This window comes from Mya arenaria, chromosome 10 (assembly GCF_026914265.1).
Source record: "Mya arenaria isolate MELC-2E11 chromosome 10, ASM2691426v1".
Lineage (NCBI taxonomy): Eukaryota > Metazoa > Mollusca > Bivalvia > Myida > Myidae > Mya > Mya arenaria.
The window spans coordinates 43,500,443-43,526,909 of NC_069131.1; the positions used below are offsets into that span (position 1 = coordinate 43,500,443).

Genomic DNA, 26,467 nt, shown 5'->3' on the forward strand with positions numbered 1-26,467 from the left:
CAGTAATTTCACAGCATATCACAGCCAATGAATATGCATCATGTGAAAGACACATGAGCTTCATACCTGTTCCATGACTGTATAATATACATAACAATAAAATACACATGTTAAACACATAATTATCATGTAAATCCAGGGCTTTTTCTATAGTACCCACGGGTCCGACTATCGGACCCATTCCCAAAGCAAAATATAAGATATTTTTCCCAATCTTCAGAAAAAAATCCCAATCCAAAAAAAACAAAAAAACATTTTTTTTTTTTTTTAGAAATTATTTTTTCCTGTACTGGTTCATTTTCAACATCCTAATAAATTATGTGATGTGATTTGGTAATTGAACTCAGAAATCATTGATTTTCATCACATTCAGAGATCGGAAATATTATCTGTCATGATTTATTGCAATAGATATTTACACCCCAAGGATTGATATTTCAGCCATTGCGGGTCTTTTAAAGGGAAAAAAAAACTAATATTAAATCATTACCTATTTCGCAGGAGACTAGACAGCTTTTTCTTTTAACGGTAAAATTTCCCAATTTTGGCATTTTCACGACGCAAAATTTCCCAAAATGTCTAGGGTCTTTTTCTCAAAATGGGCAGAAAAAGCCCTGAAATCTAAAAGACTTTGTGTACCTGTGTAAGAAATCATCGAACAGGAGCCTAACGGGATATCCAAGTCTTCGTATACGCGTCATCTCCAGTACACCAGTGCTACGGAGCTGATCCATAACCATGTGACTGTCAAACATTCCACCTGCCTTCTTATGGTTGGGCCGTAAACATCTGTAAATATCCATATACACACACTTGGTCTATATAGAAAGGCAAGGCAATTCATTTATAAAATCTAATCATACCATATAAACTACTACATTGTCAAGACAAAGAATATTTTACTTTAAATAACAATGATATCCTTCACTGAAATGTGCATGATGTTGCCATACAAAACGTGGCCATCTTATCAATGAACCTATTGTATGATCGCTGAAATCCATATTTCTAAGAAGCCATGCTATCTATTTAAATGCTAATATCTTTATTTTGTATGTTAAGGCAACATTCACTTTATTTTGCAAATAAAAAATTCAATTTAATTTGCGACAATTACTCAATATTTAACTAAATTTTCTTGATCTTTCAAATTAAACCTTCTGAGCTGAAGTGAACCATTAAAGAAAACAGAATTAAACTAAAAATAAAGAGCACTGATCTACTGATATAAAAACCAATCACTGATGAATATATGAACTTACAAAATACAAAATTTCCATTCAAAACCAATGCACTCATTTTTTTTCAAAAGAATCATAATGCACAAATTCATCATAGCCCATGCACACATTCATTATTACCCATGGACACCTCCATCATAATCCATGCACACAGCCATCACAACCCATGCACACATTCATCATAACCCATGAACACATTCATCTTAACCCATGAACACATTCATCATAACCCATGCACACATTCATCATAGCCCATGCACACATTCATCATAACCCATGCACACATTCATCATAACCCATGAACTCATTCATCATAACCCATGAACACATTCATCATAACCCATGCACACATTCATCATAACCCATGCACACATTCATCATAACCCATGAACACATTCATCATAACCCATGCACACATTCATCATAGCCCATGCACACATTCATCATAGCCCATGCACACATTCATCATAACCCATGCACACAATCATCATAGCCCATGCACACATTCATCATAACCCATGCACACATTCATCATAACCCATGCACACACTCATCATAGCCCATGCACACATTCATCATAACCCATGCACACATTCATCATAGCCCATGCACACATTCATCATAGCCCATGCACACATTCATCATAACCCATGCACACAATCATCATAACCCATGCACACACCCATTATAACCCATGCACAGATTATTCAATACCCATGCACACATTATTCAAAACTAAAGCACACATTATTCAAAACCAATGCACACACCAATATGGGCCACTATGATATTATGCTACAAAACATGTATTGGATGAATTATTGAACACCAATACAAATTGCATCTAAACAACGATTATTCAAGAACATGAACCAGTCAAGCACAAAAACTCATGCATCAATCTTACCACATAAAACCCTGTTAGTTGCAGCAACAAATTATGTCACTGCGTGTTAAAAAATATGAAAAAATGCATGTATTACTCTTTTCAAAGTAAAATGCCTACTTGCTCTACAAATCTTTCATAAATAGCATTGTTTTCTTTGTAGTTAGAATGATAAATGTTTTTTTTATTCTGTTTTGTCAGAGTAAAGAAGTAGGCCCAAGCCAACAATAAAGAGTTGACATTGCACAGACCAATCATAATACCATTCAGCAAAACTTAAAAATTAAGTGACCAAAATACCAAATACACATGTATTTTCTGTACAAGAAAATTATGAACAACCTATCTTTTCATACAGATATCAGTAAAAAGAGACAAAAGTTTGAAGTTTCAAGACAAGAGCACTAGAAGTGGATGCCAACACTTGTCTTAAGGCCACACCAAATTGATATATTTTTTTTGTGCGCCCGCACCTCCATTTTGATCGCCAAGCAGATTTTTTTTCAGGTAATAATTTATTAAAAGGCTAAAAATAATCAAGTATAATTTTTCTTCGCTAGTTTTCGTGTTTTTGTAAAGGCAAGTTACCGATGCGTAGTGTTTTTATACGGTATATCGATCGGTTTAGCATGGGTTTCAATAAATTCAATCAAAATGGCGGCTTCCGGTATAAACAATGTGGCTCGAAGTTTGGAAATTAAAACTTATTTTTGACAATAAATATGTTTTGAGCATGCTTGAAGTCATTGTTGATCATCTCATGCACTAAAGGATCATTATTCAAAGCAATCATTATGCAATAAAGCATGTGTATCTGAGACTGGTAGCGATTATATTGCGTAATTAGTGACTCGTTTTGAATGGAAATCGGACAGGTCAACTTAACTGGAACATGAGTCATTGTTTGGTCAAAATTGATGTATCAAGCTCATTTTTGATCAAATTCTGACAAAACAACAGTTTTGAACAAATATCTTTTCACAAATAGCGATATAAACACTGGTCTGGATATACCTCAACATAAGTAAGCCTAAGTTTATCACCTTATATTTTGTTTTTATTTGCAGCATAATCCGGGATTGTAATGCACTTGTCAATTGTAACCACTGCCCCGCCCACCCCTCGCCCTTGTTCCAGGGGTATACCAGGGACAGCAGAGGCAATGGGCTGTGTTTTTACCTTTCAGGTGGCCCCACAGTGCCTAGTGAATGTGGGTTTGTCTTCATATTGAAAATAGTCGGGAATCGGCCTCACATTCGGGGTTGCGGGGCCATTTGGCAGGGATTTTTCCAGCAGTGTGTCCCTGCAGGTCGGGTATTTTACCCAGGGTTTGAGATTCCGGAGGTCAAAGTCCCCGCTATTCCGGACTTAATGGGGGGGGTCTATGTTATATGGAGTCTGATGTTTGATGATGCCTGTGTAAGTGATCATTTTTTACAAATCCAAAATCAATCCTAAGTTATGTCTAAATACAGTTGCATATGATGTTAAACTGATTCAGGTAGATTTATATATGTCGTTTCAAACTTTTTACTAAAAGCAGGGTTATTTGTTATTATGAATGATCGTCATATTAAAGTACGTTTTAATCATATAAGAAATTAGATTTATCCATATAATGTTTGTACTTAACACGGATGAATAAATAGTATGTATTCCGACATTTTCCCAATGTCCATTAGAGGTTCAGTTCAAGATGGCATTAAAATGGGTTTCAATTATTTTGAACAATCTTTCTTATTTATATTGAATATAAGGAAAAATATATTTTTCGCTCTTCGCTCGCTTCGGTTTTTATAAAAACTGACAAAGAATCCGAGGAACTAAACATAAATTTGGTGTGGCCTAAGTTTCAAGATGGGCGTATTGTCTCAGGCAATATATATATATCAAGATAGGCATATTGTCTTAGGCAATATATATATATATCAAGATGGGCATATTGTCTCAGGCAATATATATATCAAGATGGGCATATTGTCTCAGGCAATATATATATATCAAGATGGGCATATTGTCTTAGGCAATATGTGTATCAAGATGGTTGTTATGTCTTAGGCAATATATATATATATATATATCAAGATGGGCATTTTGTCTAAGGCAATATATATATCAAGATGGTTGTTATGTCTTAGGCAATGTATATATATCAAGATGGGTGTTTTGTTTTAGGCAATATATATATATCAAGATGGGCATATTGTCTCAGGCAATATATATATCAAGATGGGCATATTGTCTTAGGCAATATATATATCAAGATGGGCATATTGTCTTAGGCAATATATATATCAAAATGGGCATATTGTCTCAGGCAATATATATATCAAAACGGGCATATTGTCTCAGGCAATATATATATCAAGATGGGCATATTGTCTTAGGCAATATATATATCAAAATGGGCATATTGTCTCAGGCAATATATATATCAAGATGGGCATATTGTCTCAGGCAATATATATATATCAAGATGGGCATATTGTCTCAGGCAATATATATATATCAAGATGGGCATATTGTCTCAGGCAATATATATATCAAGATGGGCATATTGTCTTAGGCAATATATATATATATATATATCAAGATGGGCATATTGTCTTAGGCAATATATATATCAAGATGGGCATATTGTCTCAGGCAATATATATATCAAGATGGGCATATTGTCTTAGGCAATATATATATATATCAAAATGGGCATATTGTCTTAGGCAATATATATATATATATCAAGATGGGTGTTTTGTCTTAGGAAATATATATATCAAGATGGGCATATTGTCTTAGGCAATATATATATCAAAATGGGCATATTGTCTTAGGCAATATATATCAAGATGGGTGTTTTGTCTCAGGCAATATATATATATCAAGATGGGCATATTGTCTTAGGCAATATATATATTAAAATGGACATTTGTTTTATGCAATATATATATCAAGATGGGCATATTGTCTCAGGCAATATATATATATATATCAAGATGGGCATATTGTCTTAGGCAATATATATATATCAAGATGGGTGTTTTGTCTTAGGCAATATATATATCAAGATGGGCATATTGTCTTAGGCAATATATATATATCAAAATGGGCATATTGTCTTAGGCAATATATATATATATCAAGATGGGTGTTTTGTCTTAGGAAATATATATATCAAGATGGGCATATTGTCTTAGGCAATATATATATCAAAATGGGCATATTGTCTTAGGCAATATATATCAAGATGGGTGTTTTGTCTCAGGCAATATATATATCAAGATGGGCATATTGTCTTAGGCAATATATATATTAAAATGGACATTTGTTTTATGCAATATATATATATCAAGATGGGCATATTGTCTCAGGCAATATATATATATATCAAGATGGGCATATTGTCTTAGGCAATATATATATATCAAGATGGGTGTTTTGTCTTAGGCAATATATATATCAAGTTGGGCATATTGTCTTAGGCAATATATATATCAAGTTGGGCATATTGTCTTAGGCAATATATATGAATGAAAATTCACTGTCCTGCAATTTAAGTTACATCTCAAATAATAACTGTTTTAAGTACTATCTGTATCATGTATTCTGAAGATTAGATACAAAACATAAAAAAAGGGATTAGGAGCTTTAGTTCTTTGATAATTTTTATTGATATGACAAGGAATAAATATTTTACAATTACATAATAAGCAAAAAATTGGACATAAGATGGGACAGTTTTGTCAGTGGGTCCAGGGTAATCAAGGTTATGATACATATATTTTAAATGTGTGAGAAAGGCCTAATTTCGTTATCTCAACAGACTTTTCTGCAGCCTTTACATTTTACATATATGTTGGTATTCCATTAAAACTGCCAAATAAATTCATTTTCAAAAATAAATTTGTGACATAACATTCCGTGTCAAACTTTGTTACGTCTCTAATAGCCTAAACTATGCTTAGTATAAATGATATTTCTTCTACACAAAATATGCTGTACACAGTACTTTACTCGATAAATAATTCTATGCAAAAAATGATCTCCCCCAGTTTGTGTAATTAACTGAAATCCGAATTGAATTATTTGAGTCTACGATCGTGTCAAAAATGTTACGTCACCATATTTTTTTTAAACACACACACCATGCCATAGTTATTGATCGGCACTACTTTTCTGCGCGTAATATGTTGTCACTGTATTCCCAACGGTCGTGATTTGCCTTGCCATGTGCTTTTCAACACGGAGCGATTAAAATGGCGGAGGACAAGCAGACGGGGTAAGTAGAACGTCGATGTTACATCACTGTAAGCAGTAATGGGGTTAGATTATTGAATATCGCTTGCCTAATCAGTTTGGCACATAGCTCCAACCCTGTCCAATCGGAAAAGAAATTATTATTCTCATTTATGGCATTTTAAAATGCGTGTAAACCCCAGCGTTCGATCTCTGTGTGTTGTTGAAAATTTACCCTGTGTATCGATCGTGTATGTCGTTACATCTTCACTAATTGTCAGTGATCAGGGGCAATGCTGATTATTATTTACACTATAAAGTAAATATTTAAGATTATTATATTTCCCGTGAATTCAACCAGATCGAGTGGGGTTGTTGTCAATTTACGAAATGGACGTTTTGATTATTTTTGCAAATGATGTAACGGAGATACGATCTTGGTGAAATTTTCGAGGATTGTCCTGTTGTCTCGTTTACATCTGAACAAAACATTACATTTTATTTCTTATGTTTCGATTATTTTTAAACACAATGGTTCATAGTACTATAAGATTCAATATGCTATGCCATGTATGTGTGTAAAAAAGATTGAACAACAGTGCAGGCCAATCTGTGTTAGCAACAAATGGGATGTAACTTAGAAACCAAAGTATCAGTCAATGTTGCATCACAAACATTATCTTAATGTCCATGTTACATCTACTTTTTAAAATATATTTTACAATGATCTGTGTGGAGTGATCAAGAAAGAATCACAGACTGTCAAATCTATTTTTAGGATTGTGAATTTTGCAAAATCCAGCATTGTTTTATTACATGTCTAAAGGTACATTAAATCGAAACTATTTGTCAGATGTATCATGGACACACAATTTGTTGTCAAAATTACATCACTCACAATCCAAGCTTCAGGTAATTCGAACTAATAAAAATTTGACAAAACGAGAGATGACAGTACATGAATAAAATGGTAATGTCTGCATTTTGGGTTTTAATTTCAGATTATTCAAACACCAGAACATCAGTTGTCAACAGACGAACATGGAGTATGGGTTCAGTTTTTCGTTTTGTGGGACGACATCGTAGAGCAATGTGAAGAACCATCACTGTCAATGTGTGGCTCTAAACTTTTCTACAAATTTTGAATTGATGGCCCATAAATAGAGGATATTACATGAGTGACCATTGAATATGGAATTTATTAAACAAGTTTTCTAAAATTGATAAAAATGAGCCTTGGCGAGTTTTTATCTATTTTAGTAAACAAGTTTAATAAATTCCATATTCAATGACCACGAATGTTATATTCTATTTATATTATAAATTCAAAGTTGACTATTAGTAGGGCTTAACGCATATAACGTCACTTTTAGTGCGTTCATCTTATGCAATTAGTAATGACGTTAATTAGCATAATTATGTCACTAGTGAAATACTTAAACTTATGTCACTCTGTTATTTCACGCTGGCGACGTAATTTATGATATAAAAGAGTGAAAGCTCTCTTAAGGGATTGTTTATTGAAGAAGATTGCAGATGTCTAGACAATTAAGTGGTACCTTAATTTAGATCAAAAGTGGTGCCAAAGGCTCAGCTTCATACACTACTTTTGATGTTCATAAAGTTGCCACCTACCAAGACGTCTTATTTTAGTGATTACTTTTAAAAGATAGGTTTGACTGTATATTTAGACTTTCTCCCTTTTGTATGCATTACAGAGTATTGTATCAAAGTTTCAATAAATTGCAAACAGTAAAACTTCTATAACGCCTTTTAAATCGGTCCGCATACATAGTTATGCATTAAACAGCCACCTGTCCAAAACAGGTCAATTTTATCATGGTCACTGTAGAGAGGTTCTGTATTGCAATTGTTGAGTTCTGTTGAACAAAAATGTGCTGTTATGACTTAAAATAAATGATATATAATTTCACTACATGGTCAGTTATTTTATCAAAGCATCACAATGAAATGAATATGTTATGAATGCGAAAAGATACAATTGCATTACTACACCTTACACATATGGATTGCTATGGTGAGCCCCCAGGTCCACTTGCACTGTGGTTACCTGGCTATCCAATCAATTATTTGATTGGGGGTATTTTCAGCATTTGATATGTTTATTGTAAAAGAGGTTCATTGTCAAATATATATATAAAATACATTTGTAAGTATACATGGCAAACAATTATTAGTACAATTTTAAAGCTTTCTGATTTCTTAAGAAGAATGTTACAGTAAATGCTAAATGCTGAAAAAACCCAACCTAATACAGAAATGTGCATGCTTAGTCTATGTGCAAGCAATTACTACGAGCTATTGAAAGCAATATATATGTCACAAGTTGACAAAATGTCTCTTCAGATTATGCATCTAGACTGTCTAATCAGGGTCTTTACTTAACATCCATTTGCCAGTTAATGAAGCCCCGAGAAATACTTACTGAATAACAGTAGTGCTGCACAAATTAATTTTCTTGCTGGTCCTTCTCTAAATGACCGAAGAGACATTTTACCATACATGCTTACACAAAAACTACAACATCCGTCTACCTTGCTGTTATGTTACAGTGCACCATAGCATACAACATGGGGTAGTTAATAGGTTAAAGGCACATACATTTACATGCAGAGAGTCTAAAATCAGGAGATGTTTAATGCCAAAGAACATTCAGTAGGTAAAGATACAGAAACTATTAAGTCACACTATGTGGTGTCCATCGTTACTTTTATTTTATAATGAAACGTGTTTAGTTTGGTATTTTCTTTAAGTTGTAACATTTTCAGTCAACTAAAAGTCTTTGTGATGTTAAAATGTATTTAATTCAGTACTTTCTCGGACAACATTGCCTCCATTTTGCTGGTAGCAATCAATTTATTGTTCAGTTTCGTGTCAAGTTACATCTGAACATAATCATCAAAAACAAAACATTCATGTTAAAGATAATATTTAGTCAGTGTTAAGGTATAAACATGGATTAAAATTGAGAAGACTGAACATTACAGATGTGTTTGCAATACCTTTATTTAACTGTACAAATGTTGTTTTGTTGTTGTCCGTCTTTGTTACATCACAATAATTTAAGTATTCATTATCACTTGTAACTTTTTCCTGTATGCATAAATTCCCTTCATTTTTCATGTAATTATCCTTTGTATGTATTCTTTTTCAAAGGTATACAAAACAATTTAGTAAAATAAGTTTTAAAAATAGAAAATACCTGGACACCAAACAATTTGTGATGTAACAAAAGAGGTTGGACAGTGAATTCTTCTTCATATATCAAAATGGGCATATTATCTTAGGCAATATATATATATCAAGATGGGTGTTTTGTCTCAGGCAATATATATATATATCAAGATGGGCATATTGTCTTAGGCAATATATATATATCAAAATGGGCATTTGTCTTATGCAATATATATATATCAAGATGGGCATATTGTCTTAGGCAATATATATATCAAGATGGGCATACTGTCTCAGGCAATATATATATATATATCAAGATGGGCATATTGTCTCAGGCAATATATATATATATATATATATATATATATATATATATATATATATATATATATATATATATATATATATATATGTATATATAAAGATGGGCATTTTGTCTTAGGCAATACATATATATCAAGATGGGCATATTGTCTTAGGCAATACATATATATCAAGATGGGCATATTGTCTTAGGCAATATATATATATATATATCAAGATGGGCATATTGTCTTAGGCAATATATATATCTCAAGATGGGCATGTTGTCTCAGGCAATATATATATCAAGATGGGCATATTGTCTCAGCCAATATATATATATCAAGATGGGCATATTGTCTTAGGCAATATATATATATATATATATATATATATATGTATATATATATATATATATATATATATATATATATATATATATATATATCAAGATGGGCATATTGTCTTAGGCAATATATGTATCAAGATGGTTGTTATGTCTTAGGCAATATATATATCAAGATGGGCATATTGTCTTAGGCAATACTGGTTGAGAAGCAGTTTCCGACAGTTTTTACAAGTGTTTATTGATTTATTCATACGTGTTAAAATTCCTACTAAAATTGTTTACATTTTAGATAACTACAGCTCAAGCTGCTATTGTCGATATATTTTTCACATGTGTGACGTCACATATAGTGTATCTAATGGGGGCGCCAAGAGGGTACTTACACTGTTCTGATTAGCTGTTGACGAGAAGCAGTTTCCGACAAATCAAATACGCGGCAGATTTTAGGTGCCTATTGTGTGTTTTTTTATCCATTTATTTAATATACTAAATAGAAGACTACAGTACGAGAACTATTATTTAATTTTTCAGCATTTACCAAAAATTAAACCTAAAACTTACGCCAGTCAATCATCATTCTGGAAATCAGGCAGACACTAAATATCAATGATATTTTGTTTCATTTTAATAAGAACTTGTGTTTGTTATCATTTTAGTGAATGTGGGTGTGAAACTAGCATGACAACAGTGTTCGCAAATATGTACACAATGATCATCGTTTGTATAAGTCAATTAAGGACAACCTTGTAGCTATTCATAGATATGCAAATTAGGTTCACACGCATGCGCAATGCGCTGCGCGTGACGATCCCCCACGTGCAAGTTTGTGTACAAATTGAAAAATAAACATTAAACATTAAATAACAATAAAAGTTATTTAGGTGTCTCGGTAAAAACTTCAACTTTTGATTGCCTAGTAACCGTATAATTAAATTGCAATACCTTCTTTATGAAGATCAAAAGAAAGTACGCGAAAAAGCGATTTGTCGGAAACTGCTTTCCGTCGGAAACTGCTTCTCAACCAGTATATGTATAAGATGGTTGTTATGTCTTAGGCAATATATATATACAGTGGAAACTCCACAAAACCGGAATCATCGGTATACCAGACTTTTTTCAGAGTCCCAATTTTCCCCTTCTATTTTCAATGTAAAATAATCCGTACAAAACCGGAACCTCGGAATTCCGGATACCGGACAAAAATCGAGAAAATTTGTAATTGTCAACGTTTTTTACCTCACAAAACCGGACGTATATTTGTTCAAACATGTCAAAATGATTTTGTGTATTAGGAATTCGCCAATCGCGTGTCACTTTGACACTTGGAGATGTGACGGGGTCAAGCCATAATGCAGCCATTATAGGGCGTGGGCAGACCTTTATAAACTCAACAACAACTGTGTTAACTCGATAATCGATAATGATGATTGCCCTGTGGATTGACTGCAGCGCGATAATCAAACGATAATTAAACTTGTGAAAAGAAAATTGATTGAAACATTAAATTACGCAAGTTGTTTTATTTTAAGACTTGGAAAAAAAGATGATTATAAAAACGCAGAAATCTTTAATTATGTTCACCACTTTTGCATGTGCTTTTATCATGTCTCAACCTCCATCTAAACGTCGAAGAATTGAACTGTCCCTGGAGGACAAAATGATCTCATTAGAGATTCTGAGAAAATCCCTAAGCCTACAATCAAGGTATGTTTGAGTAAACTTACTCCGTACATCAAATCCTCACAAAGCCGGAATCCTCACTAAACCGGAAATTTTGCCCAGTCCGGACCTTGTCCGGTTTAGTGAGTTTCCACTGTATCAAGATGGGCGTATTGTCTAAGGCAATATGTGTATCAAGATGGATGTATTGTCTAAGGCAATATGTGAATCAAGATGGGTGTATTGTCTCAAGCAATATGTGAATCAAGATGGGTGTATTGTCTAAGGCAATATGTGTATCAAGATGGGTGTATTGTCTAAGGCAATATGTGAATCAAGATGGGTGTATTGTCTCAAGCAATATGTGAATCAAGATGGGTGTATTGTCTAAGGCAATATGTGAATCAAGATGGGTGTATTGTCTAAGGCAATATGTGTATCAAGATGGGTGTATTGTCTAAGGCAATATGTGAATCAAGATGGGTGTATTGTCTAAGGCAATATGTGAATCAAGATGGGTGTATTGTCTAAGGCAATATGTGAATCAAGATGGGTGTATTGTCTAAGGCAATATGTGTATCAAGATGGGTGTATTGTCTAAGGCAATATGTGTATCAAGATGGGTGTATTGTCTAAGGCAATATGTGAATCAAGATGGGTGTATTGTCTAAGGCAATATGTGTATCAAGATGGGTGTATTGTCTAAGGCAATATGTGTATCAAGAAGGGTGTATTGTCTAAGGCAATATGTGTATCAAGATGGGTGTATTGTCTAAGGCAATATGTGTATCAAGATGGGTGTATTGTCTAAGGCAATATGTGTATCAAGATGGGTGTATTGACTAAGGCAATATGTGTATCAAGATGGGTGTATTGTCTAAGGCAATATGTGAATCAAGATGGGTGTATTGTCTAAGGCAATATGTGTATCAAGATGGGTGTATTGTCTAAGGCAATATGTGTATCAAGATGGGTGTATTGTCTAAGGCAATATGTGTATCAAGATGGGTGTATTGTCTAAGGCAATATGTGAATCAAGATGGGTGTATTGTCTAAGGCAATATGTGAATCAAGATGGGTGTATTGTCTAAGGCAATATGTGAATCAAGATGGGTGTATTGTCTAAGGCAATATGTGTATCAAGATGGGTGTATTGTCTAAGGCATATGTGAATCAAGATGGGTGTATTGTCTAAGGCAATATGTGTATCAAGATGGGTGTATTGTCTAAGGCAATATGTGTATCAAGATGGGTGTATTGTCTAAGGCAATATGTGAATCAAGATGGGCGTATTGTCTAAGGCAATATGTGAATCAAGATGGGCGTATTGTCTAAGGCAATATGTGTATCAAGATGGGCATATTGTCTAAGGCAATATGTGTATCAAGATGGGCGTATTGTCTAAGGCAATATGTGTATCAAGATGGGCGTATTGTCTAAGGCAATATGTGAATCAAGATGGGCGTATTGTCTAAGGCAATATGTGTATCAAGATGGGCGTATTGTCTAAGTCAATATGTGTATCAAGATGGGCGTATTGTCTAAGTCAATATGTGTATCAAGATGGGCGTATTGTCTAAGGCAATATGTGTATCAAGATGGGCTAAGGCAATATGTGTATCAAGATGGGCGTATTGTCTAAGTCAATATGTGTATCAAGATGGGCGTATTGTTTCAAGTAATATGTGTATCAAGTAGCATTTGAATTTATCTCTTGAAATGTTTTTTAGTTACTTCCAAGTCTGCCTACCTGATGAAATGAGTCTCTGCCCCTTTCAGCTTTGACATCAACAACTGTAGGGAATTCTGGAAGTGCACACAAACAGTGTACATCAAAGAGCACATTTGGATTTGAAACAATAAAATTTTATGTACATGTACTTGTAGTATAATCAAAAGTTTTCCATGAAGGTTAAGATGATTTTGAATCATCTGTGTCACCTGATAACTTACAAGTATTTTTATTAATGCAGCTTTTGGGAAAATCGCTTGCATTTTTATAAAATTTCATTTACATAAGTGACATTCCTTGTTAGTTGAATATAATGGCACTTAATGGATATTTGAATCAATTGCTTTATATTATTGTCAGCTTCAGATTAAAAACTGTTTTGGGCATAGACTTTGACTTGAAATGGCACTGGCTGTGTTGGGGTTGGCATCTACCTTGAAATGGGCACTAGCTGTATTGGGGTTGGCATCTACCTTGAAATGGGCACGGGCTTTGTTGGGGTTGTCATCTACCTTGAAATGGGCACTGGCTGTGTTGGGGTTTGCACCTACCTTGAAATGGAAAGTGGCTGTGTTGGGGTTGGCATCTACCTTGAAATGGGAATTGGCTGTATTGGAGTTGGCATCTACCTTGAAATGGGGACTGGCTGTGTTGGGGTTTGCATCTATCTTGAAATGAGCACTGGCTGTTGTGGGGTTGGCACTTACCTTGAAATTGACACTTGCTATGGGGGTTGGCATCTACCTTGAAATGGGCTCTTGCTGTGTTTGGGTTTGTACCTTACTTGAATGGGCACTGGCTGTGTTAAGGTTGGCATCTACCTTGAAATGGGCACTGGCTGTATTAAGGTTAGCATCTACATTGAAATGGGCTCTTGCTGTGTATGGGTTTGTACCTACCTTGAAATGGGCACTGGCTGTGTTGGGGTTGGCATCTACCTTGAAATGGGAAGTGGCTGTGTTGGGGTTGACATCTACCTTGAAATTGGCTCTGGCTGTGTTGGGGTTTGTACCTACCTTAAAATGGGCACTGGCTGTGTTGGGGTTTGTACCTACCTTGAAATGGGCACTGGCTGTATTGGGGTTTATACCTACCTTAAAATGGGCACTGGCTTTGTTGGGGTTTGTACCTACCTTAAAATGGGCTCTGGCTGTGTTGGGGTTTGTACCTACCTTGAAATGGGCACTGGCTGTGTTGGGGTTTGTACCTACCTTAAAATGGGCACTGGCTGTGTTGGGGTTTGTACCTACCTTGAAATGGGCACTGGCTGTGTTGGGGTTTGTACCAACCTTAAAATGGGCAGTGGCTGTGTTAAGGTTGGCATCTACCTTGAAATGGCCTCTTGCTGTGTTGGGGTTTGTACCTACCTTAAAATGGGCTCTGGCTGTGTTGGGGTTTGTACCTTCCTTAAAATGGGCACTGGCTGTGTTGGGGTTTGTACCAACCTTAAAATGGACACTGGCTGTGTAAGGGTTGGCATCTACCTTGAAATGGGCACTGGCTGTGTTAAGGTTGGCATCTACCTTAAATTGGGCTCTTGCTGTGTTGGGGTTTGTACCTACCTTAAAATGGGCTCTGGCTGCGTTGGGGGTTTGTACCTACCTTGAAATTGGCTCTGGCTGTGTTGGGCTTTGTACCTACCTTAAAATGGGCTCTGGCTGTGTTGGGGTTTGTACCTACCTTAAAATGGGCACTGGCTGTGTTGGGGTTTGTACCTACCTTAAAATGGGCACTGGCTGTGTTGGGGTTTGTACCTACCTTAAAATGGGCACTGGCTGTGTTGGGGTTTGTACCTACCTTAAAATGGGCTCTGGCTTTGTTGGGGTTTGTACCTACCTTGAAATGGGCTCTGGCTGTGTTGGGGATTGTACCTACCTTAAAATGGGCACTGGCTGTGTTGGGGTTTGTACCTACCTTGAAATGGGCACTGGCTGTGTTGGGGTTTGTACCTACCTTAAAATGGGCACTGGCTGTGTTGGGGTTGGCTGTTACTGGAATATCAGTAAATGTCTTCTGTTCCTTCATCCTTAAAACCATAACTTACACATTATACATGAAATTATGCATGAATTTATTTCATATTTGCTAATTTAAAGTTTACTTGAGTCACCAACAATGAATTCTTTTTGCACTATTAGCATTTCTGTTCATTCCACTCAAAATGCGTGTTTTCTTGTAAGATAACAGTAAATTCACTATGGTCAAACTGGCTTAAGTACAAACTTTAACACTTTCATATTAATTTTATGGATGGTGCACATACTTCTGTCTGATCTTCCTGCCTGCCTGTCGTGACAGACTATCCCCTGGGGCAAACTGTCTGGCCGGGGGCTGACTGAATGCTGGGGATTTCCAGCTGCCGCGACTAGAACCATGTCTAAAATACAGAGATACATGTATGTAGGAAGACACTCTGGTTATTCTTGATCCTCCTGTTCCAAATTGTAAGCCATGGGGGCAATGCTACAATGCCGTTGCCTATTTATAACTCTTCTAACATATTTTTATATATTACAGATGTGTAATATAACTATATCACTCTGCATGTTTGTAAAGAACATAATTGGAAAAAAAAAAAAATGTTATATTCCAACAAGACATACGTTTATTTCTTATTTTGTTATTACAATCAAGATATATTTGAATAGAGTAGTTTTTGTTTTATCTAAATCATAAAAGGAAAAGTGATATTTCCTCTTGAATTCATGAAAAATATACCAGTACTTAAAACCTTAGTCACTTTCTGTTTTCAAACAGGAAATGACGTCAAGGGCATATTACAAAATTATGATGTCATCAAACTGGGTGTGACGTCACAATCGAGAAGACAGCAAATTTTGTTAAAAGTATATTGTTTATGTTGTGATTTTTACAGGATATCATCTTATTATTCAATTTCCTTATAAATGGAACAAAATGATCAGACTTATATTTTGTTTTAAATCATTCCGTGTACTACATTTCTGCAATGCATGGAAAATGGAATTGCTTTGTCAGTTTGTGGTATTCATCTCATCAGGGCAGGTGAGAAAGGAAGGCCTTTTTGAATTTTATTTTTTTTATCGGAAATGGCAAGTGATAAAAAGAATCAGGTACTTGTCATCATATAATAACAATTTTATTGAACTCATCCAGGAAATATGTAAATAAGCTCGTCAAAGGCCCGCTAACTTACAATTTTCCAAAACTTGTTGAAAAAAAATGAGTATATTACGACTCATGACAGATCCTATACCTTTATGATATTTTAAATTGATTGAAATACCAGTTTTTAAGACAAAGTCTCACCTCATATCCAGTGTGCCAGTCTCTAACACCCGAGCAGTGAAGAGCTCATTCACAAGGTTATTACGGGAGTTCTCCATCAAGGCTGTCATGTTGGAACTCAGTGTGTCTCTGTTCTTCTCCAGGAAACCATCTATGTTGTAAGCAACCTGCATGTATAGTGCATATAGCCATAGAATTTGAAACATTTAACCATACATCTGCATTTTTTTTGTAACATGTTGATGTATTTATAACAGTGAAAGCTTTGGTTTTTGTGCAAGATATATTTCAACCATAGCTTGTTTAATATCAAAACTGAATTTAGAATTTCCAAAATTTAAATTTGTTTCCAAAATATTAAAAATCAATATTGTTAGGATTTTGTGGTCAATCGCATTTCCTGCTTAATTAAATTTTTACTCTGACATATCTGAATAAAAAAATCATGAAACTGCTACACACCACACCAGCATAGTGTACAACACTGAATGCTGATTCCCTGTGTTTCGCCCGCCGGAAATGGTCATTTTTGCCCATATGCTTGGTCAATTTATCTAGCAGAGTTTGGTCAGAGGAATGGGCAAGGCTAGACTCCTCTTCCAGGAGTGAAAATATACATATAGGCCTCTGCAATGGAATATACATGACTGTAAAACACACCAAGTATTCAACTCTTTAGATAATTTTTACATGTCCATTCAAAAAGAATAATGTAAAATAGACCATACAATAATATAAAATATAATATAAAGGTACCGAAAATGACTGGTTGTAAGACGATAGGGGTTATAAGATGCAGGCCAAAAAATCTGTCAAAAACTAAAAAAAAACTTTAAATCTATGTTTCGGGTTTTAGGACACATAGAAAAAATGTAAAAATCGCCTCCCAATATCGGCCACCATGTTTGTTGACAGTGACGAAATTTTTGTTTTTCGTGAAAATGGGGATGGTTATTTTAAACCATACAAAGCAATCTATTCTTTCTGACGGTGTTTTGTAAATGATAACCTGTCGAGAATGAAAAGTTTTGTAAAGCAAAAACCTTATTATGTATGTGTTTCCTCTCAAAATGTCAAAACCTACAGGAAAGTATAAAGAACGTGGCAAAGTGCGAAAAAACAAGACCGTTATTGCAATAGTTTGTACTATTGGTATGTTAAACTGCTTAAAGGCAGTGTGAGTTTTTCACACCTTATCATACCACTGACAAAATATTTCTCCAGTGCACAGCTTTGCTTCTTTATATGCATGTTTAATTATTGGTATAAACAAAATAATATTGAATAATTTTAATAATTTTAATCCTACAATAATTTTTTTAAAAATAACAAACTTCTTACTCAACTGCTGTTTTAACTTGATCGATAGGACGCAAGTGATATCCCTTTCTACATAAATCTGAACAAAATTTCGGCCTGAAATCGACCTCAGAAAAAATGGTCAAAAGCTTATTACTGGTTTAAAGACGCAGGCATTTTTTTACATAAAAATCTGAGGAAAAAAAGTGTGTCTTTTAATCAGTCATTTACGGAATTGACTGATGATCCCAATTTTATGGTCCATGAAAAGTAAATATTCTCACACTTGGCAGTATAATATCACTTTCGACATTTTGTTAGATTGACAACATAACATGTATATGGCTCATAAATTCTTATCCTTGGGGTCTAAGAGACTTAAGCCCGCTCAGTTTTCATTATCAAATTAAACATATAATATACATTTACACTCGTTACCTGAAAAAGCATGTTGAGCAGATCATCATTACTGGCGTACTTGACCTTTGGTTGCTTAAGTCCTTCTGCCGTGTATTCTTGAAGCTCCAGTGAGAATATTCGTTCATTAAACAGATGCTGAAGCCTTTCATTGGCAGAGTTTATACACAACTGTTCAAAGCTGTTCACAGGGAATGTTTCAAAGCCTGCCATGTCAAGAATATTGATCGTGTACCTTCGGCCTTCTCTGCAATTCAAAGTATTTGTTTTTGGTACACTGAATTTGAAGACGGCAAAAATATATCAACAGAAAAGAAAGCTAACAAAATGGTAAAAGCCTAGCAGTCACTGAAAACTTTTGCAACACAGTCACTGCAAAATGTGTAACTATTCTACATCAAAATTTTAATTACTGGCACCAATTTCTTAAAAAAACTCTAAAGCACAACAAGCTTAAGTCTCTTATTCTATTTAGTCAATACATTTTCTTAATTTTTTTGTACAAAATTAAAAAATAATCTGGATAATAACAAAAATCTTAAAATTCTTCAGTACATTGTGTATAGGACACACCATTACCTGCATATAGGACACACCATTACCTGCATATAGCACACACCATTACCTGCGTACATCCTCATGTTATGTGTATAGGACATACCATTACCTGCGTATAGGACATACCATTACCTGCCTACATCCTCATGTTATGTGTATAGGACACACCATTACCTGCCTACATCCTCATGTTATGTGTATAGGACATACCATTACCTGCCTACATCCTCATGTTATGTGTATAGGACATACCATTACCTGCCTACATCCTCATGTTATGTGTATAGGACACACCATTACCTGCCTACATCCTCATGTTATGTGTATAGGACACACCATTACCTGCCTACATCCTCATGTTATGTGTATAGGACATACCATTACCTGCGTATAGGACACACCATTACCTGCCTACATCCTCATGTTATGTGAATAGGATATAACATTACCTGCGTATAGGACACACCATTACCTGCCTACATCCTCATGTTATGCGTATAGGACATACCATTACCTGCGTATAGGACACACCATTACCTGCCTACGTCCTCATGTAATGTGTATAGGACATACCATTACCTGCATACATCCTTATGTTATGTGTATAGGACACACCATTACCTGCCTACATCCTCATGTTATGTGTATAGGACACACCATTACCTGCCTACATCCTTATGTTATGTGTATAGGACACACCCTTTCCTGTTTATAGGACATACCATTACCTGCATACATCCTTATGTTATGTGTATAGGAGATACCATTACCTGCATACATCCTCATGTTATGTGTATAGGAGATACCATTACCTGCATACATCCTCATGTTATGTGTATAAGTCATACCATAACCTGCATACATCCTCATGTTATGTGTATAGGACACACCATTTCCTGTTTATAGGACATACCATTACCTGCATACATCCTAATGTTATGTGTATAGGAGATGCCATTACCTGCATACATCCTCATGTTATGTGTATAGGAGATACCATTACCTGCATACATCCTCATTTTATGTGTATAGGACACACCCTTTCCTGTTTATAGGACATACCATTACCTGCATACATCCTTATGTTATGTGTATAAGTCATACCATTACCTGCATACATCCTCATGTTATGTGTATAGGAGATACCATTACCTGCATACATCCTCATGTTATGTGTATAGGACACACCATTTCCTGCATACATCCTCATGGTATGTGTATAGGACACACCATTTCCTGCGTTCATCCTCATGTTATGTGTATAGGACACACCATTACCTGCATACATCCTCATTTTATGTGTATAGGACATAACATTACCTGTGTACATCCTCATGTTATGTGTATAGGACATACCATTACCTGCATACATCCTCATGCTATGTGTATAGGATATAACATTACCTGTGTACATCTTCATGCTATGTGTATAGGACACACCATTACCTGCATACATCCTCATGTAACATGTATAGGACACACCATTTTCTGTGTTTATCCTCATGTAATGAGTATAAGACACACCATTACCTGCGTATAGGACACACCATTTCTTGTGTATATGACATACCATTTCCTGCATTCATCCTCATGTTATGTGTACCTGTGTAGAGGACACACCATTTCCTGTGACCATTTCCTGTGTAGAGGACACACCATTTCCTGTTTATAGGACAAACCATTTCCTGTGTATAGGACACACCATTTCCTGTGACATACTATTTCCTGTGTATAGGACACACCATTTCCTGTGTATAGGACACACCATTTCCAGTATATAGGACACACCCTTTCCTGTTTATAGGACACACCATTACCTGCATACATCCTAATGTTATGTGTATAGGACATACCATTACCTCCATTCACCCTCATGTTATGTGTATAGGACACACCATTACCTGCATACATCCTCATGTAATGTGTATAGGACATACCATTACCTGCGTTCATCCTCATGTAACATGTATAGGACACACCATTACCTGCGTTCATCCTCATGTAACATGTATAGGACACACCATTACCTGTGTTCATCCTCATGTAACATGTATAGGAGACACCATTACATGCGTTCATCCTCATGTAACATGTATAGGACACATCATTACCTGTCTTTATCCTTATGTAACATTATAGGACACACCATTACCTGCGTTCATCCTCATGTAACATGAAGTTGATCTGTTGTATGATCCAGGAGAAAAGTTTACTGTAGAGCGCCTTGGCTAGGGCATCTCTCCCATCTACAGCCTGGCTTAAAGACTTGATATACACAATACGTTCTCCTGTAATATAAACATTAATTCAATAAAAACAGTTCACTTTAGTATTAGGCCATTAGTCAAGGTGTAGGTCTCATCTACAGCCTAGCTGAAGGATTTGATATTCTTTGAACAAAACAGTGTATATAGAAAATACATGCTCATGTTTGGTTAGAGCAAATAGGAGAGCAGCATAATAAGAAAACACATGTTATTAAACATATGCAAGCAATTGTATTTGAGCTCTCTAAAGACATCAAATTCACCTTTTAATTACAAACCTTTTTAACAATTTGTTGGTAGCTTTTTATACTGTTACCCCATAAACCATATCTAATACACATGTAATATTCTCTCACCTGTTTAACATTCTCCGATACCCAAAAAAACATTCTCTAGCTATCAAATAAACATTCACTGACACCCCATGGACATTCGCTGATACCCATATAATATCAGGGCTCTCGCGAGGGGGCGACTTGGGCGAAGTGGTCGCCTAAAATTCCCAGACTTCGCCCATTTGTATCATCAAAGCGACATTGACTTCGCCGAAAAAATAGCACATTGTAAATCTGTCAATCAGCAGTCTTTGGCCACTGTCACATTAGTCAACACACCACAATTAGCCATTCATAAAATTAGGTAATCTCCTAATCCGATAATTGGGCCGTGTCATCCAGTAGGCGGAGCTATTGATGGTCAACCAATCAGAATGTACATTGAGAAGTCCCTGATCAAATGAAATAAGTTTGTTTTAATCAGATTGAAAAGGCGACATAATTATGAAAAATCTTGTTAAGCATTAAAGAAGTTAAAAAGTAATTGATATATGTATTGAACAAACAATGCGGGACATTTTAAACATTGTTGCTTTTGAAGCAGACGGTCATAACCATCTCGGGCCATCGGCAAGGTGGCGCTAAGAAAATCAATAACATGACGTATCAACAAATATTTGATTGGTTTAAGTGAACTGTTCATGATAAAATGAAATGATAAAAAATGATTTGTAAACACAAAAATATCTTCTTTTTTTGCTTTATGTAGTGTTTACTTACAGTATTTTTCTCCTGTTGATAACTTTAAAATCGGCGAGATCGCCATTTTGTCAGAACATTTTTCCGAGTTATATTTTTCAACCTCCCATTATGTATTGGTTAAAATTTCATCAAGAACAGTGATTTAAATGTCATTTGGTTCTTAAATGTCAGCATATTGAAAATCATTTAACCAGAGACAAGCATATAACAGCGTAGCTGAATGTGACATTCGTACCCATCCCGAACGTACCAAAATAAGATTCGTCCCCCTACTATATTGACAGTTCATTTATAAGGTCATTTTGATTGTTTCAAATCCTTAGCTGTCTTGGTGTTTGATTCATTTTAGATGCTATTTGGAGATAAACTATGTGACATTGACAAATACACTTTTGCTGAGCCAAAAATGATACATTATTTGTGAACATTTTATATAGTTATAGCAATTAATTTGAATGTGAATGTAAACTTAGGTGTGTGGTATGGCATAGTTTTTGTATCAGGTGTTACGAAAAGTATCACTTCTCCCTAAAGTCTCCCCACTTCTCCCTAAATTGACTGAAGGGAGAAGTCACTTCTCCCAAAAATTTCAGCCTAGTGAGAGCCCTGAATATACCCATAAATATTCTCCCATATTCCAATAGACATTATCCAGTACCAGATAACCAATAGACATTCTCTGATACAACATAAACAATCTCTGATACCCCAAAAATATTCTCTCATACCCCATAAAAATTCTCTAGTACCAAATTAACATCTCTGATAAATATTCTCTGGTATCAAATATACATTCTTGCAACCCATAATGATTCTCTGATACCCCATAATGATTCTCTAAGACCCTATATACATTTTCTTATTCCCCATTAGCACTCGAGCTCTCTGATACCTAATGTACATTGGCTGATACCCTATAAAAATTCTCTGATACCAAATAAACATTCTCCGCTTCTCCATAAACATTCTCTGATTCCCAATGAACATTCTATAATACACAATAAACATTCTATAATACACAATAAACATTCTCAGTTGGTAGTTACTGTAATATATATGGTGGTAATAATGATTTCCTTTGTAATATTCTTGTTTTAATCAACAAAAATATCGATACATTTTAACTCCTGTTTTACATATGCATGACCAATGTGAGTGGGCATAATAAATGTTGTCACCATGATTTTATGGATTACGTTCAGTTTAGCAGTTTAAGGTAAAAATAGGGTCATAATTTTATTTTTGTTTTGTTGTCTCTTAATGTTTTCCATCCAACTGTAGATTAATGATGTGCAAGTCTTCTCAAATTGACACTTTTAGACGATTGTTCTTACTCGAAAAGTGTCAATTTGAAAGGTTCTGATCATTTCATGTATTTAAATGTTGTTTTATAATAAGTTATGCAATTTTAAAATGTTCTTCTTTAATATGAGAGATACCATTATATCATTTTAATGATGAGTTAATGCATTTCGACATTATTTGACAAGTCAAAATTTTAAAACTGGACACATTTGTGTCATTTTATCAGTCGTTTGTGTACATGTGCCATGCTATATTTAGCAAAAAGTAGAACGTAGTAAGATCTTCACGCACAGTGATTCACAAGCGCCCAATCAGAGCGTTGCTTTTTTGCAAAACTCCGCCTAAAAAGGTCACGATAGGTCGACCGGTTCATGCAAAATGAACACAAATTTTATTCTTCAGAAAATCAAGTATGAATGTAAATATTGACAAATCTTTAACACAACAAAACTGTGATAGAAATCAGCACAAGCCCACAACCCTGGCACTGGTAAAATGTTATCAAAATATTATATAACACAGCTTATTATAAATGTTGATGCCAAGGGTAAGGGTTCAATGACTGTCATATAAACACTCTCCAGTTTCCCATACACAGTCTACAATACTCAGTTAGCTAAGACAGAATTCTACCCACCTCTGACCCAGTTAACATTGGACAGCAGCACTGCAATGAGATCCTCAGCCTGGACGGACAGTAGGGTTGACGCTGGAAATCAGATGTTAGCATTAAGATTGTTCTTCAGTCTGGAGAGACAGTAACATTGATGCTGGAAAACAACATGTTCCTCAGCCTGGACCAACAGAAGGGTTGACACTAGAACATGTCATCAGATGTTAATTGTTCTTCAGTCTGGACCTACAGAAGGGTTGACACTATAATATGTTATCAGATGTTAATTGTTCTTCAGTCGGGACCAACAGAAGGATTGACACTAGAATATGTTATCAGATGTTAATTGTTCTTCAGTCTGGACCAACAGAAGGGTTGACACTAGAATATGTTATCAGATGTTAATTGTTTCTCAGTCTGGACCAACAGAAGGGTTGACACTAGAATATGTTATCAGATGTTAATTGTTCTTCAGTCGGGACCAACAGAAGGATTGACACTAGAATATGTTATCAGATGTTAATTGTTCTTCAGTCGGGACCAACAGAAGGATTGACACTAGAATATGTTATCAGATGTTAATTGTTTCTCAGTCTGGACCAACAGAAGGGTTGACACTAGAATATGTTATCAGATGTTAATTGTTCTTCAGTCTGGACCAACAGAAGGATTGACACTAGAATATGTTATCAGATGTTAATTGTTCTTCAGTCTGGACCAACAGAAGGACTGACACTAGAATATGTTATCAGATGTTAATTGTTCTTCAGTCTGGACCAACAGAAGGATTGACACTAGAATATGTTATCAGATGTTAATTGTTCTTCAGTCTGGACCAACAGAAGGACTGACACTAGAATATGTTATCAGATGTTAATTGTTCTTCAGTCTGGACCTACAGAAGGGTTAGGGCTAGGGTTAGTGAAACATGCATGGATTACTGCAACATATGACTAAATGCAAAACTTTACCCAGAAAAGGAACAAAATTTGCATTATATGCAACATAGAGTTATCATACTTGATTGTTTAAAGTTCAATGAAATACATCACGTAGTTGCTGAGTTAATGACTTATTTGTGCTAACATTCAAAACCTTAATCAGAATTTCTAAGTCGAACAATAAAGAGGCAGAATTTAAATTATATGCAAGAGAGAGTTATCTGACTAGATTAATTAAGAAGGCTGAATGTTGGGAGCCCATGTGTAAAGTTTCAATTCAATACATGATGCATTTGCTTCAAAATATTGACTGAAATGTGGTTACATGCAAAACCTGAACAAGAATCTATAAGTCCAATAATAAAAGGCCATTATTTGCCAAATACAGTTATCTTACTTGGTTATTCAAGTAGGTTGGGTGGTTGAGTATCATTGTATAAAGTATCAATGCAATACATAAAGTAGTTGCTGGGATATTAAACTACGTGTGCTTGCACGCAAAGCCTTAACCAGAATTTCTAAGTCGAATAATAAAGGGCAATTATTTGCATTAAATGCAAACAAGAGTTATCTAAATTGGTTAATTAAGTAGGTTGGATGGTTGAGTACCATTGTATCAAGTCACAATGCAATACCTGAAGTTTTTGCTGAGATATTAACCTATGTGTGCTTGCACGCAAAACCTTAACCAGAATTTCTAAGTCAAATAATAAAGGCCTATAAGAGACGCCGACGCTTGGGTTAGTAGTATAGCTCTCCATATTCTTCGAAATAGTCAAGCTAAAAATAGTAAGTTCAATGAAAAAATATTGTGGATTATCATTCTCTATCAATGCCAATGTTGTGCACCTGTTGTGCATCAATGATTGTTCATATAAGTTTTGATCATTACAACATCACTAGTCATACCCACCAAAGTCAATCTCCTCCTCATTCATGACAATCACCTCGCCCGACTCTGGTTCCACAGCCATTTCAATGTTACACAGGTGTAAGATAGCTGCTAACAGGGCAAATACCACATCAAGATCCTGTTATATACAAAAACATTCACTTGAAATTCCCTAGGACATAATTCAATCAGGTCGCCTGACCATTTTTAATGTTTAAATAGGTAGAATGTGGCTGCCAGGAGGGCGACAATGATCTCTAGGTCCTGTCA

At 35.2% G+C, this 26,467-nt stretch overlaps 1 protein-coding gene across 7 annotated transcripts in view; it reads right to left on the reverse strand.

Moving 5' to 3' along the window:
* The window catches only part of LOC128204272 (myosin-IIIb-like), an 87,253-nt gene that overhangs the window by 36,996 nt on the left and 23,790 nt on the right, over nt 1-26,467 (reverse strand). For all 7 annotated transcript variants that reach the window (XM_052905680.1, XM_052905677.1, XM_052905679.1 and 4 more), the window contains 10 exons: nt 26,219-26,336; nt 24,389-24,460; nt 21,295-21,430; nt 18,606-18,831; nt 17,331-17,495; nt 16,890-17,035; nt 15,865-15,978; nt 15,555-15,627; nt 13,620-13,675; nt 640-789 (listed from right to left, as the gene is read on the reverse strand). In XM_052905680.1, coding sequence (XP_052761640.1) covers nt 640-789; nt 13,620-13,675; nt 15,555-15,627; nt 15,865-15,978; nt 16,890-17,035; nt 17,331-17,495; nt 18,606-18,831; nt 21,295-21,430; nt 24,389-24,460; nt 26,219-26,336 — 1,256 coding nt within the window. The remainder of the gene's footprint in view (nt 1-639; nt 790-13,619; nt 13,676-15,554; nt 15,628-15,864; nt 15,979-16,889; nt 17,036-17,330; nt 17,496-18,605; nt 18,832-21,294; nt 21,431-24,388; nt 24,461-26,218; nt 26,337-26,467) is intronic.